General features: G+C 37.9%; 1 protein-coding gene across 6 annotated transcripts in view; it reads left to right on the top strand.

Moving 5' to 3' along the window:
• Positions 1-14862, top strand: part of AKAP6 (A-kinase anchoring protein 6) — a 563915-nt gene that overhangs the window by 155406 nt on the left and 393647 nt on the right. For 3 of the 6 annotated variants that reach the window (XR_006727664.2, XR_012507556.1, XR_012507555.1), the window contains exons 1-2: positions 9236-9468; positions 13431-13788. Coding sequence is in view for 3 of the 6 variants with exons in the window: in XM_074365671.1 (XP_074221772.1) it covers positions 13465-13788 (324 nt within the window). In the remaining 3 variants the exon portion in view is untranslated. Of the gene's footprint in view, positions 1-9235; positions 9469-13430; positions 13789-14862 lie in introns of those variants that run through there. The other 3 variants (XM_010962996.3, XM_045522643.2, XM_074365671.1) reach the window with 2 other exon arrangements.

Raw genomic sequence — 14862 nt, 5'->3', positions numbered from 1 at the left:
TGCTAGGGTTTTTTTTTTTTTTTAGAGGCTTTTAAGTCATTAGCTCTTACTTAGCACTTTCTATAATTGCTATTTATTTTCTTAAGCAAGAGAATAAATAATTTACTAATAAAAAGACAAAACTTCAATGAATGTGAATTTATGCTAAGCTGGTCCATGCCCCATGCTTTTATTGTCTACCAGCATACACAGAACAAAAATAAATATGGGCTTGTACTATCTATCACTAGAAAATATATTTTCACTAGAAAATATATTTTTTATTTTTCTTTAAAGGTCTGTGTTACAGAACTTTTATTTGTTCTAGGAATTATTTTTTAAAACACCAGTTCATGTTGGAGCAAGTCATACTTTATCAGACACCCACCTTCAATTTAGATGATGGGATGGGAAGAAATGCTTAGTCAATGGACTTGATTCACTTTGAGCAAAACTACTGTAAAATGTTTAAATAAATAGATGCTACCTTGTTGAAATTTTTTCTTTGAAAAGCCAATATAGTACTAGACCTTTAATTATTCTTTCTGTAAAACATTCAGAGAAAGGATCTCTGATCACACCAGACCTTTGGATGTTGAGCGTTTGCTGTTTCCATAATATTTTAAAATCTGACATCAGAATCTTCTAAAGAAAATCCTTTTTGCATGACTAGGAGGTTAGGGTGAGTAAGAAATAATAGTGAATAGGAAATAATGCTTTTGAAAATCCTGGTCTTTATGAGAGTTCATTATCTATAAAATGCCTTCTGTTTGTGAAAGAATAGCAGTGTGGGTAGTTATTTGATGTATTCTCATGTTGCAGCATAAACAGCAAAAACAAATATAATATTAGTTGAAAGATTTGGTTTAAGTTCATTATTTTGTATTTCAGTTTGATTCAGTTGTCTTTAGAAATAAAAGTTATTCACTCCAGAACACATACTTATAGGACAAGTATGAAATAACCTTACCTTCAACTTGGCCACTTAATCACCTGTGGCTTTCATCATGAGATCAGATTTAGTTTTAGTTCATAGGAAGCAGTTTTCTTAAAGGTATTAATTGAGTGAAACAAACACAATCTTGTTATTGAACTAAGTCACAGTAAGCATTTTGCATTTTAAAATATGATGTTTTAACAGGTGGGTAGGTACAATTTTAAACTGAGCATTTTAACTGAGTGCCCTGTTCAGTCTTGTGCCACTTTCTACCCAAAACAAGCAAACAAAAATAATCATTTTCATAATCAAATAAGTTTGGGAACTATGCACCCTATATTCTTACCCCCTATTTGGAGAGTTTCAGTGTACCTGAGAATATTAAAACCCTGTCCTGCAATTAAGAAACTGTTTCATTTTTTAAAAACATTTTTTATTGAGTTATAGTCATTTTACAGTGTTGTGTCAAATTCCAGTGTAGAGCACAATTTTTTCAGTTATACATGAACATACATATATTCATTGTCACATTTTTTTTCGCTGTGAGCTACAACAGGATCTTGTATATATTTCCCTGTGGTATACAGTATAATCTTGTTTATCTGTTCTACATGTGCCTGTCAGTATCTACAGATTTTGAACTCCCAGTCTATCCCTTCCCACCCCCCTCCCCCTTGGCAACCACAAGTTTGTATTCTATGTCTATGAGTCTGAAGAAACCGTTTCATTTTTTAATCTAGATATTTTTAAGTTTTGTGTTTACACACAAATAGCTAAGAGTCAAATAATTTTGAAATTTAAGATAAACAGCAGTCGCCAGACCTTCTTTTCCATTTCCCATTCTCCAGAGGCAACCATTTTTCATCTTTTAGTGGACTCTTTTGATAACGACTTCCATCTTAAAACAGAAGACGGTATGTCTACTTACTGATTGTATTTTCCTATTTTTATCTGTTGACTTCTCATTATGAAAGATGAGAATTTTTGTTTAGCTTGTTCCCCCATCCTCTCTTTTTCTCCCTCATAGGGATGCACATGCACATGTGTCCACACACACAATTCCCACCCCTCAGTTCTTCCCTGTAAAATGATGTGATTTGAATTACACCAACATTAAGTGTTTATATTAAGAATATGTAAATGCAATTTTTAGCTAAATCACATAGAATAATATGATTCCTGTTCTATTTTTGTGTATCTTTTTTATTTTTTTTCCTGGACTGTATAGATATTTGCTTAGTTTTCCGTATGTTTATCTCTAATTCAACTTTCAGTTCTCTCCTAGATCAGTAAATCTCTTCTAGGTATGTTCACTCACCTCAGGTTTTCTTTCAATGTCATCTGTTTGAAGAAGTCTTTCTGGGAACCTTCTGATCCATTCCAATCTGGAGTGGATGCCTTCCTCGCACCTTCCAGCTACACAGCTGGCATCTTGAGATTTCTCTTCCTCATCACCCTGGCATGCTAGATCTCCTGTTCTCTGCATCCCTTGACTCCCTGTTTTGTGGTTTACTCTTTATTTTTTTGGTAGAGTATTTATCAAAGAGAGTCTGGTATCTTGAGAATAGTGTATGGGAGGTTGCTTTGTTTTTTTGTGAGCTTAAATGTCTGGCACATAGTCTCTTATTCTATCTTCACATTTGATTGTTTATCAATCTATATTTTCCTCAATATACAGTTATATGCTGGAGTTCTTTTTCCTTCTTAAAGAAAACAATTGTCTTTTAGCTTCCAATGTTGCTGCTAGGTAAAACACACTCCTGTGTGTCTCTTCTGCTCTCAGTACTCTTTTTCACTTTTGGCATTTCTCATCACCAAATGTGTTGTAGTTTTTCCCACACCAAGCAATTCAGTGATACCACCTGGGTGTCCTGTAATTTTAACTCAATTCTGACACTATCTGCCTGAAAATAGTGTCAAATCCCACAGTTTAAAGGCCCGGTCCCACAAGACTGCCCCTCTCCCCTCAGGTGCCAATTGCAAATCCAGATTGTTTCCTTTGTGTCTGACTGACTGGCTATAAATCAACTCCCTCCTCAGGCTTGATTAATTTGCTACAGCCACTCACAGAACTTAGGAAAACAGTTTACTTATTAGATTACTAGTTTGTTACAAAGGATTTTAAAGGATATGAATGAACAGCCAGATGAAGAGACATGTAGGGCAGGGTCCCAAGCACAGGAGCTTCTGTCCCTGTGGAGTTTGGGGTGTGCCACCCACCCAGCATGTAGATGCATTCTTGTTCACCAATCTGTAAGCTCTCCAAACCCTGTCCTTTTGGTTTCTTATAGAGGCCTTGTTAGTAAGCATGATTAATGAAATCATTGGCATTGGTGACTGATTCAGCCTCCAGCCCCTCTCTCTTCCCCAGAGGTTATGGGGTCAGACCAAAAGTTCCAACCCTTTAATCATGGTTGGTTGCCCTGGCAACTATCCCCCATCCTTAAGAGCTTACCAAAAGTCACCTCATTCACATAAACTCAGGCATGGTTGAAAGGAGCTTGTTATGAATAAAAGGGCACTCCTTTCACAGTTATGGCTGTAGAGCTATTTGGGAACTGAGGACAAAAAACCAAATACCATAACAAAAGATGCTCCCATTGCACTTGTGCTTAGGACATTTCGAGAGTTTTAGGAGCTCTGTGCCAGAGATGGGGACAAAGACCAAATATATTCTTATTATAAATCACAATATCACAGTTACTATTGAGAAATTGAAAGAAATCTTAATTTATAATTCTTTGCATATGCCTCTACCTCTAACCCAAATCTTATTGTCCCTAATATTTCAGGATTTCAAATAAAGTGCCTTAGTGTGTGTCTGTTTTCATATAGTAGATGGGTCTTTTTAAATCTAGAGACCCATATTCTTCATTTTGTTAAAAGATTTCATTAATGATATTTTCCTTTCTCTTTCCTTTTGCCTTTAGGAACTCCTATTCTCCAGATGTTGGACCTCCTGGATTGGTCAATAATAATTTTACCTTTCTCTCCAAATTTTTATGTATCTTTTTGCTTTACTCTCTGTGAGACTTCCTCAGCTTAATTTTCAGACATTGTGTTGAGATTTCTCTTTCTGCCAACACGTTTTTATTTTTCCAAAGTTGATTTTTGTTCTATAAATATTTATTTTAAAAATAAAATTCTGTTCTTGTTTCATGGATACAATATTTTATCTCTGATAATTTTTTTTTTCACCAAAATCATCTTCTCCTCACATAATCTGTTTCCTCCAGGTTGAGGTTTTTTGTTTGCTTGCTTTGGGCTTGTTATACAAATTAGAGTTTTTCCTTAATCTCTGTTAATCCTTGACTGTCTGATCATATTTAGGAGTAGGACACTAGAAAGTTGATTGAATGCTCTGAGTGTGTAGACAGGCCTATTGACTGAATATTATTGTAGGGTGACATGGATGTACCAATTTTAGTATCATATCTTCTTGGACTGATCAGCTCTCTTTGAGAGGGGCATCTCTAGTCTTCTAACTGGAGGGTAAAGGCTTTGGAGAGTCAACTTGGGGAAGAGAGCTGGGAGTCTCAGAACTTCAGAATGCTTATGTTAAGGTTAACTTAATTCCTCTATTCTCAAGGTACTGCTATCCTCAGCTGGCCCAGTGTCCCTAAGCCCAGACACCCTTTGATTGATTATTTCTGGAAAATAAACCTCTAGTCTTCTTCCAGAATTGGAGTGGGACCCAGAAATGCAGAGTAAGAAAAGACCTAGCATTCTAACTGCTTTCTAAACATTTTTCAATCAAAATAAATCTTCTCAGTGTATCATTGCCCGTTTAACCAGAGTTAGGCCACACTTAAGGTTAAGGGTACAGTCCCCCAAGACTGCCTAGTTTGCCCAAGACTTCTGATGCCTGCTGCAAGTTCAGGGGTCTCCAGGGCTATCCTTACATTAGACTAGCTGATGATAAATTTGGAGGTTCTCAGGGACTCCTTCAGATTTGATAATTTGATAGATAACTCATAGAACTCAGAAAAGCACTATACTTATGACTGTAGTTTTATTATATCAAAAGGATACAAATTAGAACCAGCCAAAGAAAGAAACACATTGGGTGGAATCTGGACCGAGAAGTTTCCAAATGCAAAGCTTCTGTGTCCTTAAAGATACAGTACCCTCTTGCCCTTGATGTGTGACAATACTCATGGAGTGTTGCCAACTGGAGAAGTTTTCTTGAACTTCAGTGTCCATAATTCTTACTGGGGCTTCATTACTGAGGCATGATTGATTGAATGGTTGCCCATGTGGTTGCTCAAGGCCCCAACCCTTTAATTATATATATGGTCTTTCTGTCTGGCTAGCCTCCATCATGTGTCACCTTGTAAGTGTAGACCATCATGTGTGATCTGAGGGGCCCACCATGAAAAACAAAAATAATCCTATCATTCAGGAAATTACAAAAGGTTTAGAGGTTACCTCCCAGGAACTGGAATAAAGGCCAGACTTCTCTTTGGGTAAACTTAATTTTCCACTACATACTTTTTCATCTCCACTTCCAGAGGTTCCTGGTTCCACTAATTTCAGTACACTTAAATGATTCTTAAGTAAAATCATGTTGGTTCTTTGCTCTCTGTGTTGCTGGTTTAAGATTTAGTTTTCTTGAGTTGGCTAAGGCATTTATCACTTGTCCATCTAATTTTCAGCTTCCAAAAGTATTATTGTTTTTCCTTCCATTCTTGAGTGTTTTCACTTAAAAAAAAAAAAAAAAAATTCAAACTAAAAAACTCTCTGCAGTAGTGTTAGTGGGGTTTCTGCAGGGAGCAAGATTAGATAGATATATTCACTTGGCTATCTCTTCCAAGAAATACCCCAGCACTCTCAATTTATTTGTCAGTAGCAACTTTTTGTAGAATACCTATCAAAACCTGGTAAATAAACACTGAATTAGCAAACACTTCTATATTGCTAGTAACTAATTTAGGCTTCCAAATCTTTCAAGATGACTTTTCTTTTAGGGATCATCTCCTTTCTATTTTACATATTGAAGTCACAAAAGATAAATATCCTCTTACACTTATTGACTGGGATGAGAACATGGGGATAGAGGAGGATCTTTTAAATTCAATGTTATCTATTTTTAAAATGTTTGAATTAATATATATTACTTTTTAATTAATTTAAAAATAATTTTAGAACAAGAAAAAAAGTAAAAACATTGCATAAAATGATTCTAAAAATTTTTCCACTTCAAATCTATGATGCTAAGGTTAATGGAGAGCTAAAAATGGAGAACTCTTTTTATATTTAATGGAGTAGGTAGGACAGAGCACAGAATTCCTTTAATCACTCTGATCTAAAAGTCAGGCTTGTAGTCTCCCTCTCTCTCAATCAATCTCTCTTTATCTTTCTCTCTCCCTTTTTCTGGGCTATAAAGAAGTTTTTAAGGTTACATTTTATATTGATGAAGTCTGCCTAGAAAAGAAGATGTTGATCCTCTCATTATGCTAATATCTCACTTCATTTTTTGGTAAATAAGAGTGTGTATAGTGATTTTTTTGTCTCATTCTGGGACACAACTCCAATTCTACTTCTCTGCTTTTATAGTCTTTTACAGTCATTTTAGAGTTCCTGCCCCTCTGTGTGATTCATTCCAAACTCCAAAGCATGGCATTCAGAGCTGTCTCAGAACATGGCTGCAACTTACCTTACAGCTTTATCTGTTTCTGGTTCCCATAAAGCTCCCAATCCCTCTCAACCCTGAATTATTTGCTGATTCTCCCAAAGTCTTGGTGTTGAGGTGTCTTTGTCCATGTAGTTTCCCAGCCTGGAGTTCTTTCCCCACATCCCTTCTATTTCTGCCCGTCTAAATCATACCCATTTTAACAAGCCCATCTGAAATGTTAGCTTCTTCGGTAAATGTTCTCCCTTATCTCTCCTTCATTCACGATTAATGCCACTCCACTGGGGTCTCATAGGGCTTTGTTTGCCCATATACTGCCTAAGTAATAGGTGTCAGTGGATGAGTATATGTGTGTGTGTGTGTACCTGTGTGTGTGTGTGCATGCGCACATGTATAAGAGAAGGGTGGAGGGAGGGAAATTGTCCCCATCAACTTATAATTGCTTTGAGGATAAATATGATGAATCATGTATACACATAATGCCCTGTATATAGTTGATTCTCAGTAATGTCAGTTGATTTGAAATAAGTCTTGTTTCATTTTCTTAGTATTAATAGCATTGACAAAAGCAACAATTGCATACATTATGTATTAGAGTTTTACAAATCCAGTTCCTCCCAAGAAATTTTCTTGAACAACAGAAAAGTGGCTGTCTAATGCTTAAAGATGAAGATTAACAACTTGGTTTGGGGGTAAGAAATATGAATACTCATTAGAGTCGCTGAGTCAGGTCCCCACACTCATGACCATGGGCACCATTCACAGCTGACCGTGATGCAGCCAAATGAATCTCTGAGTGACAGGAACTGACTGTTGTAGTGGGGGAAAGAGAACATGGGAGATGTGATGACTAACTGAGTCAGTCTGGGTGTCGATGCCACAGGAGAAGGATCTGAGTAATCAGAGGCAGGGGAGGTAGGAGGAGGGGTGGATTGAGGAAGATGATTGATGGAGTGTGTTATAGTTAACAGAAGACCCTATGTTCTGGGCAAAGTAGTTAGCAGTGATTGAGGGGAGACTGGAGAGAGGGTGCATGGTTTCTTTGTGATTAGCAGGATGTAATCAGTCATTTGCCTGGGGGACAGCCATACACAAAGGATATATTAAAGGGGAAAAGAGAGAGAGGGGGAAACATCAGTGATGACACCAAGATCTTTTAAATTGTAGAAATCTGTCTGGGCCCCACTATTTACATGCTGTGTTCACCCCACTCCCTGCTCCCTAACCCCACGCACTTAAAGCTTGAGGTCCCTCTTCTCACTGATATCCACTTGCAGGCTGCTCTGCTATGGCAGGGGGATTAGAAAGTGAGCCTAATCTGGGGTTACCTCAGTGATCTCAGTAAACAGTGTTACTCCAGGTGAGGGCTGGAGAGTGTGGGGCTGGGGCTGGGGCTGGGGCTGGGAGAAGAGGGCCAAAGAGAAGGAGGAATCAGATAGTGATTATGGAAACTTCCTTAGGAGCATCTTACAAAAGCCACTCTTTTTTACCCTAAGTACAAATTTAACTGAATACTTGATAGGAATTCTTTGACTCTCCTCTTAAGGAACTTAAAGCCATTTAAAGTTTCCCAACTCTTGACTTCAGGATAGGCCAGGGATGTAGGCAGGCAGCAAGATTTAAAATTGGGTGATAAATTAAAGCCTCATTCATCTTGATAGACCACAACATTTAATTAAGCAATTTATTAAGTTTGTTTTTGTTTCCTTTGGTGAGCCCAATTCTAGAATCCTGGAACCGGATACTGGGTGTACCTCTTGAGTTCATTTATTTTTCTTAATGTAATCAAAGCATGAAAGCTAATTATAGACAAAAATCAAAGCATTCCAGTGGAACTTTTTTCCTCTTTCAAAATTCAGTGTCTCTGTGAATAGGTTCTGTGACGAGTGATTATGAGAATATGAAAGAAAAAAAATGAAGTGGGAGAAAAAGGACACTTAGCGATGCCTAACTTAATACCTCGGTTTTATAAGATGTGCTTTGTAGCAAGCAGATTCATTACTTTGGCTGGATTTATGCTTTAGTCTCTCACTAGTTTGTTAAGGAGTAAGCAGAGGACAGAAAGATAGGGAGTAAATATTTAGGCTTGGGGCTGATTTACATGATGATAAGACCACCTCTCAAACTGCACACATGAAGATGCTCTTGCTTGGAAAGAGCAGTTTCTTCCTAAGAAAAGAGAGGGAGCTTGAATGCATGTAGCTCAAATTGGCTTTGTTAGCTGGTTATGTTAATATAATACTATTAATTTATTTAGAAATTTATTTATCCTGCTTTAGGATTGCTCAGTTTTCGGGGTATACAGTCTTGGTTCTTCTGAACCATGCTTGGATGTGTTCTGTACCCCCAAAACAAGTGATCCTTGTTTTGGCAACTGTCTTCTTTTTGTCAGCTCACTTACCACTGTTTGATTGCAAAAGACCTGCCTATAACTGCACAGGCGTGGAGATTAGCTAGCTTCCAAGTAGGGACAGCATAGTAGCCCTCTCTTTGCAAGAGATTTAGGCCACAAAGGGTGTATGAAGCTGGTGCCCTCTGGACTCACCAGTGTCCTGCTGGCATAAAGCAGCACTGATACTGGCCTTTATCTTGTTTGGCTACAAGAAGAGAACCCGAGGGGGGAGTGGAGGAGGAGCCAGATGCTTAATCCTGAAGGACCTTTAGTGACAAAAGCATTTACAGTGATTATAGTAGGAAGATTTCTGGCTTTTCTGTTCTTTTATTTAAGAGAGAAAATTACAGAGAAGGGAGAAAGAGGTGGGCAGTTCTGATGGGTGTGTAGCTGCATTCTTTGCTTCCTAGTTTGGTCGAAGAACACACTCTGTATTTAAATGTATTCTGCTAACATCAGGTTTCGACTCAGAACTTGTGGACTGTCAGGGAGGTAGCAGCCTCGGCCCTTGTTAGTAAGCCATCCGTGGTAAGTTTCTTCTGTTTCTATAGTATAATAAATAGAGTTTGGTGAGAAAAGGCTTTCTACAAATTTAAAAAAAAATCTTTAAAATCTTTACTGCTTTCAGCTTTTGCACTTTAAATGTTGACTTTTCTTTGAATATGTGGAAAGGAAAGGATTTGATCTATGTTATTTTTAACAGCAGCTGGGATAAAGGTGGTATTATCTCTAATGCTGGAAAGGTGGCTACAGATAAGCGTTCAATGGGGGGAGAACGGGAGGTCATTAGGTTCAAAAAGCAGGTTGATCACTCCTCTTATGCTGCTTTGGAGCCAGAGTTGTAAGTGGGTGGGTGCCTGTATGCACTTGAGTCAATGCTTTCATTTGCATTGTTAGAAGTTTTTTCCTACTGGCTTTTTAAAAAGATTTCTTTGTGACTAGAAAGAAATCTAATTGCAAGAACTCTTGTGAAGGAAAAATACAAAACTTAGAGCATTTAGAATGTGTAGACTTGTGCTGAATTTCCTACTATTTGTTAGCATTCAGATGGAGTAATTAATTTGATGGGAAAGCAAGCTTGAATAGTCATGATAAAGGCGGGAAGATATACACAAAGATTGTTACTGTAAGTCTCTACAATGTGAGACAGTTTTCCTTAAAGTATAAATTTATCTTTGAAATCAGATGTGATTTTGTGAAAATCAGAGATAGAGGTTGGTTATCCATGGGTGGTACATTTAAATGGGAACTACTGGAACTGAAAATGAAATGTTTATAGTAATTAGTTTCCATGAAAATGGATAATTAATCAATTTTATGCCACTTCCTGAGCTTGCTATGCTGTTATGACACATATGGTGTTCCTTTCCCAGTGGCAAAGCTGTATATGAAGGAAAGTAAATAGACAGGAGTTGAAATAAAACTTGAGTAAAATGCTGCTTAGCTTCACTTTTCTGGGTTTTGGAAATTCTCTTGTTTACAGTCTGATCAACTAAATATGGAACCATCACATGCAGGTTGAAATTTTGTAGATGCAGAAAAATTTTGCTTTGGCAGCTTGAATGTAAGGTTCCCTTGCCCTTTACTCATGTGTGATGCACACCAGCTACATTTATGTTTAATGTTTCTATTTCATTCTCTTTGTCCTCTACATATATAACCACGTCTGTGTTATTAACCTTAAGATGCAAATTCCCAGAGAGGAGAAGCTCCCATATTCATTCCTCTGGGAAGAATTAGCAACATATAATGTGTAAATAATGATTTACAGAATGCATTTGCGTGGTAATAGTTTATTTCTTTCAATTAAGTGGGACAAATCTATTGATGTTCTTTGTGTGCTGTTATGTGAAATGGAGGCCCATCATTTGTATCTGCATAGTTCTTGTTCTAGGCAGGATGCTTCCAGTAACTTAGAAATCTCTGGATAAACAGCCCTAGATAATCATACATTCTTATAGTCAGATGGGATCTTACTGATCATCTAGTCCAATTTTGTCATTTTACAGATGAGGAAACCGAGACCCAGAAATGCGGAGCATCTTGCCCCAAATCAGACAAAACTGCACTGAGCCTGCCTGGTGCACAGTCTAGTGGTATATGTGGAAATGTATGTTGGGACATAAATTGTATAGAGTCAATTCTTTGGTATGTTTTTTGGTTTATAGTAGAATACGTGTTTCAGAGGAGGTCCTGCCTTGATTTAGGGTTTCAGGGAAAACACAATGACCGAGCATCATTTTTCAGTTGTACAGGGCTCTGAGGCAGGTGTCTAGGGGTGAGTGATTGTGTGGACATAAGTGAAACAATTCTTTATGCACTGCCCTGGCATTTAGTTTTCTGGTTTGGATGAGACTGGTTTCTTAGAGGAGTGAACCACTGTGACCCCAATGTCTTCTACATTTTTCGCTAGTTCTGTGGCCTTGCACTAAAAACCTTTATCAACCTTTGTGTATTAGATTCTTTCTCTGGGACAGTGATTCTAAATAGATCCCTCAGAAGGCAGTGAATTGATTAAATTTTAAAGTGCTTTTGGAAATCAGAATCAGAGCCTGTCTGAGACTAGGGTATGTTTTATTAAGCAGTAGTATGGTAGCTCACCCTTCTTGGAGTTTTATCCCTCCCAGTTAAATTTTGGTATCTTTTAATTGGTTTTTTAAAAATAGTCAGGTCTAATATTATTGTTATGTTAAAACCTGTGTGCGAGGATGGTTTAAAATATGGGGTATAGATTTTTCCCCTCTTGCAGTCAGCTGTAGAACACTGTTGAAGCCTAAAACTATTCTCTAAGGCAGGTACCAAAGTAATAAACTTACCTTATGACATAATATTTTGCTTTTTGCAAATAACTTTGTTTTCAAAAATTTATCTGTAAGCCCCTTATCATTTAATTTAAGAATACAATGGGGCAGTACGCTGCAGCATTGGAAGCCTTCTGAAATAGTATGTCATAAGAATAACTTATTCTTAAGGGCTCTTGTTGATTCAACAAGTCTTTTTATTCCCTGTGCCCATTCCTGTATGGAAAGTTACATGTTCTTAGTCAAATTCGGAACTTTCTTGGCTTTTCCCCTCCACTTTTGTAGGTAAACTAATTTTGTTTTTGTTTCCACGTGGATCTTAAGAATATAAAGAAATATAGGCTACTTTCTGACAATCACATTTAATTTCATATTTTGATCAGCCACCTTTCATCTTTGAGGAAATGGGGCTATAAACTAACTTGAATGTATAGAACTAGAAAAAAGACATATAAAAGGAATAGAAACCCATTGCCTTGAGTAGAAGTTTCTCCTGAAGCTAGAAATAATGTCTATTTAACATGCTTAAAGTACAAGATCCTGAAAGTTGTTATTTAATATCAGACTGATTGCAGAAGAAAGATAAATTACATAGCTAGACCATTAGTAAACTAACCAACTTCACCTTAAAAAGAAACTTTATGACTTAACTTAAATGTTAGTTTTAGTGTATTTGATTAACATTTGAATGTTGTGTGTTTAAGAACAATTTGCCCTTGAAATTCCAGAAGCCTCCATAAATTTCAGCAAAACCAAATAGTAATGTAATTTAGGTTGAGAGTTGATTAGATATATTCTATATAATCCATGACATACTTTTCAGGAAAGTAAAGATTTGGAGTTACTGCATGACATCTATTTATTTAGTAAATCATAGAAAGGAACATCTTCTGAATTCAGCACAGTGTTTTTATTAATTTGAAGATGTTCCCTCTCTAGTTATCTCATATATTGAGTATATTGGTTATAATAGTCAAAATGATGTTTGAATGCTTGTAGTAGAAAAACTCAAAATGATAGTGGCTTATATAAGATAGAAGTTTGTTTTTCTCTCAGTAAAAAGAATTCCAGGGCGGCAGTCTGGGACTTGTATAGTAGCTCCTCATTATTATGTGGAACCCGCTCCCACCCTGCTCTACCATATTCTACCTGGCGTAATCAAAAGCATCTCCTGGTCTGAGATGGCACCTGGAACTCTAGCTAGCAAATCCCCGTTACAGGTTAGAAGAAGAGGGGAAAGCAGAAGGGCAGAAAGGGGGCCCCCTCTAATTGAGTCAGCTCCCTTTAAGCAGCAATCCTGAGCTTCCTCCACAGCAGTCCCACTTACATTTCATTGGTCAGAACTTAGCCACATGGCTACACCGAGCTTCGATGGAGGTAGGGGACGTAGTTTTAAATTCTTGGCAGGAATATTCACAGCCAAAAACCAGGATTTTGCTACTAAGGGATGAGGAGAGAATGGATGTTGGGGTAGGCATTACCACGTGGTTTTATGTTCCTGTTATGTGCTGGGACTTGGAGCTACTTGGTAAAAACTCAAAACACCTCTTTCTGTTTTTGTTATGAGCTATGGTTTCTTAATTTAGAAATCTAGCTTAATTTAGAAATCGCGTTTCTTCTGTGAAGTTTCATTTCTTTATTTGGCAATCTTGTCTGACTCTTGCTTTCTTCTTTCCTCTTGCCTTTCAGCTGTTTTGGAAAGAAGTAAGGTTTAGACTTCTCCATGTTAACCATGAGCGTGACACTTTCCCCCCTGAGGTCACAGGACCTGGATCCCATGGCTACTGATGCTTCACCCATGGCCATCAACTTGACACCCACTGTGGAGCAGGGTGAGGGAGAAGAAGTGATGAAGGATATAGATTCTGACCAGCAGTATGAAAAACCACCCCCATTGCATACAGGGGCCGACTGGAAGATCGTCCTCCACTTACCCGAAATTGAGACCTGGCTCCGGATGACCTCAGAGAGGGTCCGGGACCTAACCTACTCAGTCCAGCAGGACTCGGACAGCAAGCATGTGGACGTGCATCTAGTTCAGCTAAAGGTAAGGAATGTTTCTGGGCTCAGGTCCATTCCAGATGGTAGTCTGAAGGTGGCTGTGGCACCTGGAGACTGAGTTCTGTAATTCTCAGTGAGGAAATATCCAGGAAGGAGAATAGAATAACAAGTGTGAGACCGTTATCCTTGTAGATAAACATGGTCAGAATTAATTCTTTCCTGGTTTTACTTTGTGGGCTGGGTTTCTAGAATAAAACTGACTTCAGGGGATAATGTGGGGAAATGAGGAAAGGGAGGGACTTTTTGTGCAATGTCATAGAAATCAGTAGTAAAGGATGAAAGGTTTAATAAAAACTCTCATAGGTAAAAAATCAAACTGAGTTGTAGTTGTATGTGTAGGTGATTATTATCTTCTGTTGAGGTTGATGCTACCTTTGCAGCAAACAGTGGATTCTGGCATGATGAGGAAGGGCAGTGTTCTCCTTTTAGAATGAGTCGTTTCATCCAGGGACAATGCATCATGCAGAACAAAGGTGCTTTCATAACAACTCATCTGAAGTTCAGACATTAAAAAAATGTCTGTGGCTTCTAGAACCCTTAAAATGCCTAATGGCCAATAGTAATGAAATGGTAGTGCTAGTAAAGAGTGCTATTAACAGAAATCTTGGCCTCTGGACCCCAGTATCCCAAAATACAGTGAATCTTGCCCTGCCACAGCCACTCCTCTCTTCCAGTGTCTGAAGGAAATACATGCTCAGGTCAATGACCAGCAAAGCAAGGCAGATTTATAATCAATCAAGGCATTGGCCCCAAACCCCAATATAAATTTCTGGTCAGTTAGATGAACTCTTAAGGAGAATTCTTTTACCTAATATCATACTAAATGATCTGAAACCAAAGACCCAACAGATTCTTGGATCTTAATACTTAAATGGCTTATAAGATGTAGTCATCAGTGTGAGAGGAGAAGGCAGTTAAGAGCATGTGCCCTACAGCCTAGAGCAGAGCTGGCTCAGTGTTCTCAGGCTAGTTCAGTAGATCCTGGGCCCAGCTGCCCCATGAGAGAGAGTGTACAAGAGAGGGGATGAGAGGGGTTGGAGAGAGAGAAAACGAAAGGGCC

The sequence above is a fragment of the Camelus bactrianus genome, chromosome 6 (genome assembly GCF_048773025.1).
Source record: "Camelus bactrianus isolate YW-2024 breed Bactrian camel chromosome 6, ASM4877302v1, whole genome shotgun sequence".
Lineage (NCBI taxonomy): Eukaryota > Metazoa > Chordata > Mammalia > Artiodactyla > Camelidae > Camelus > Camelus bactrianus.
This window is presented reverse-complemented; position numbering and strand designations above follow the sequence as displayed.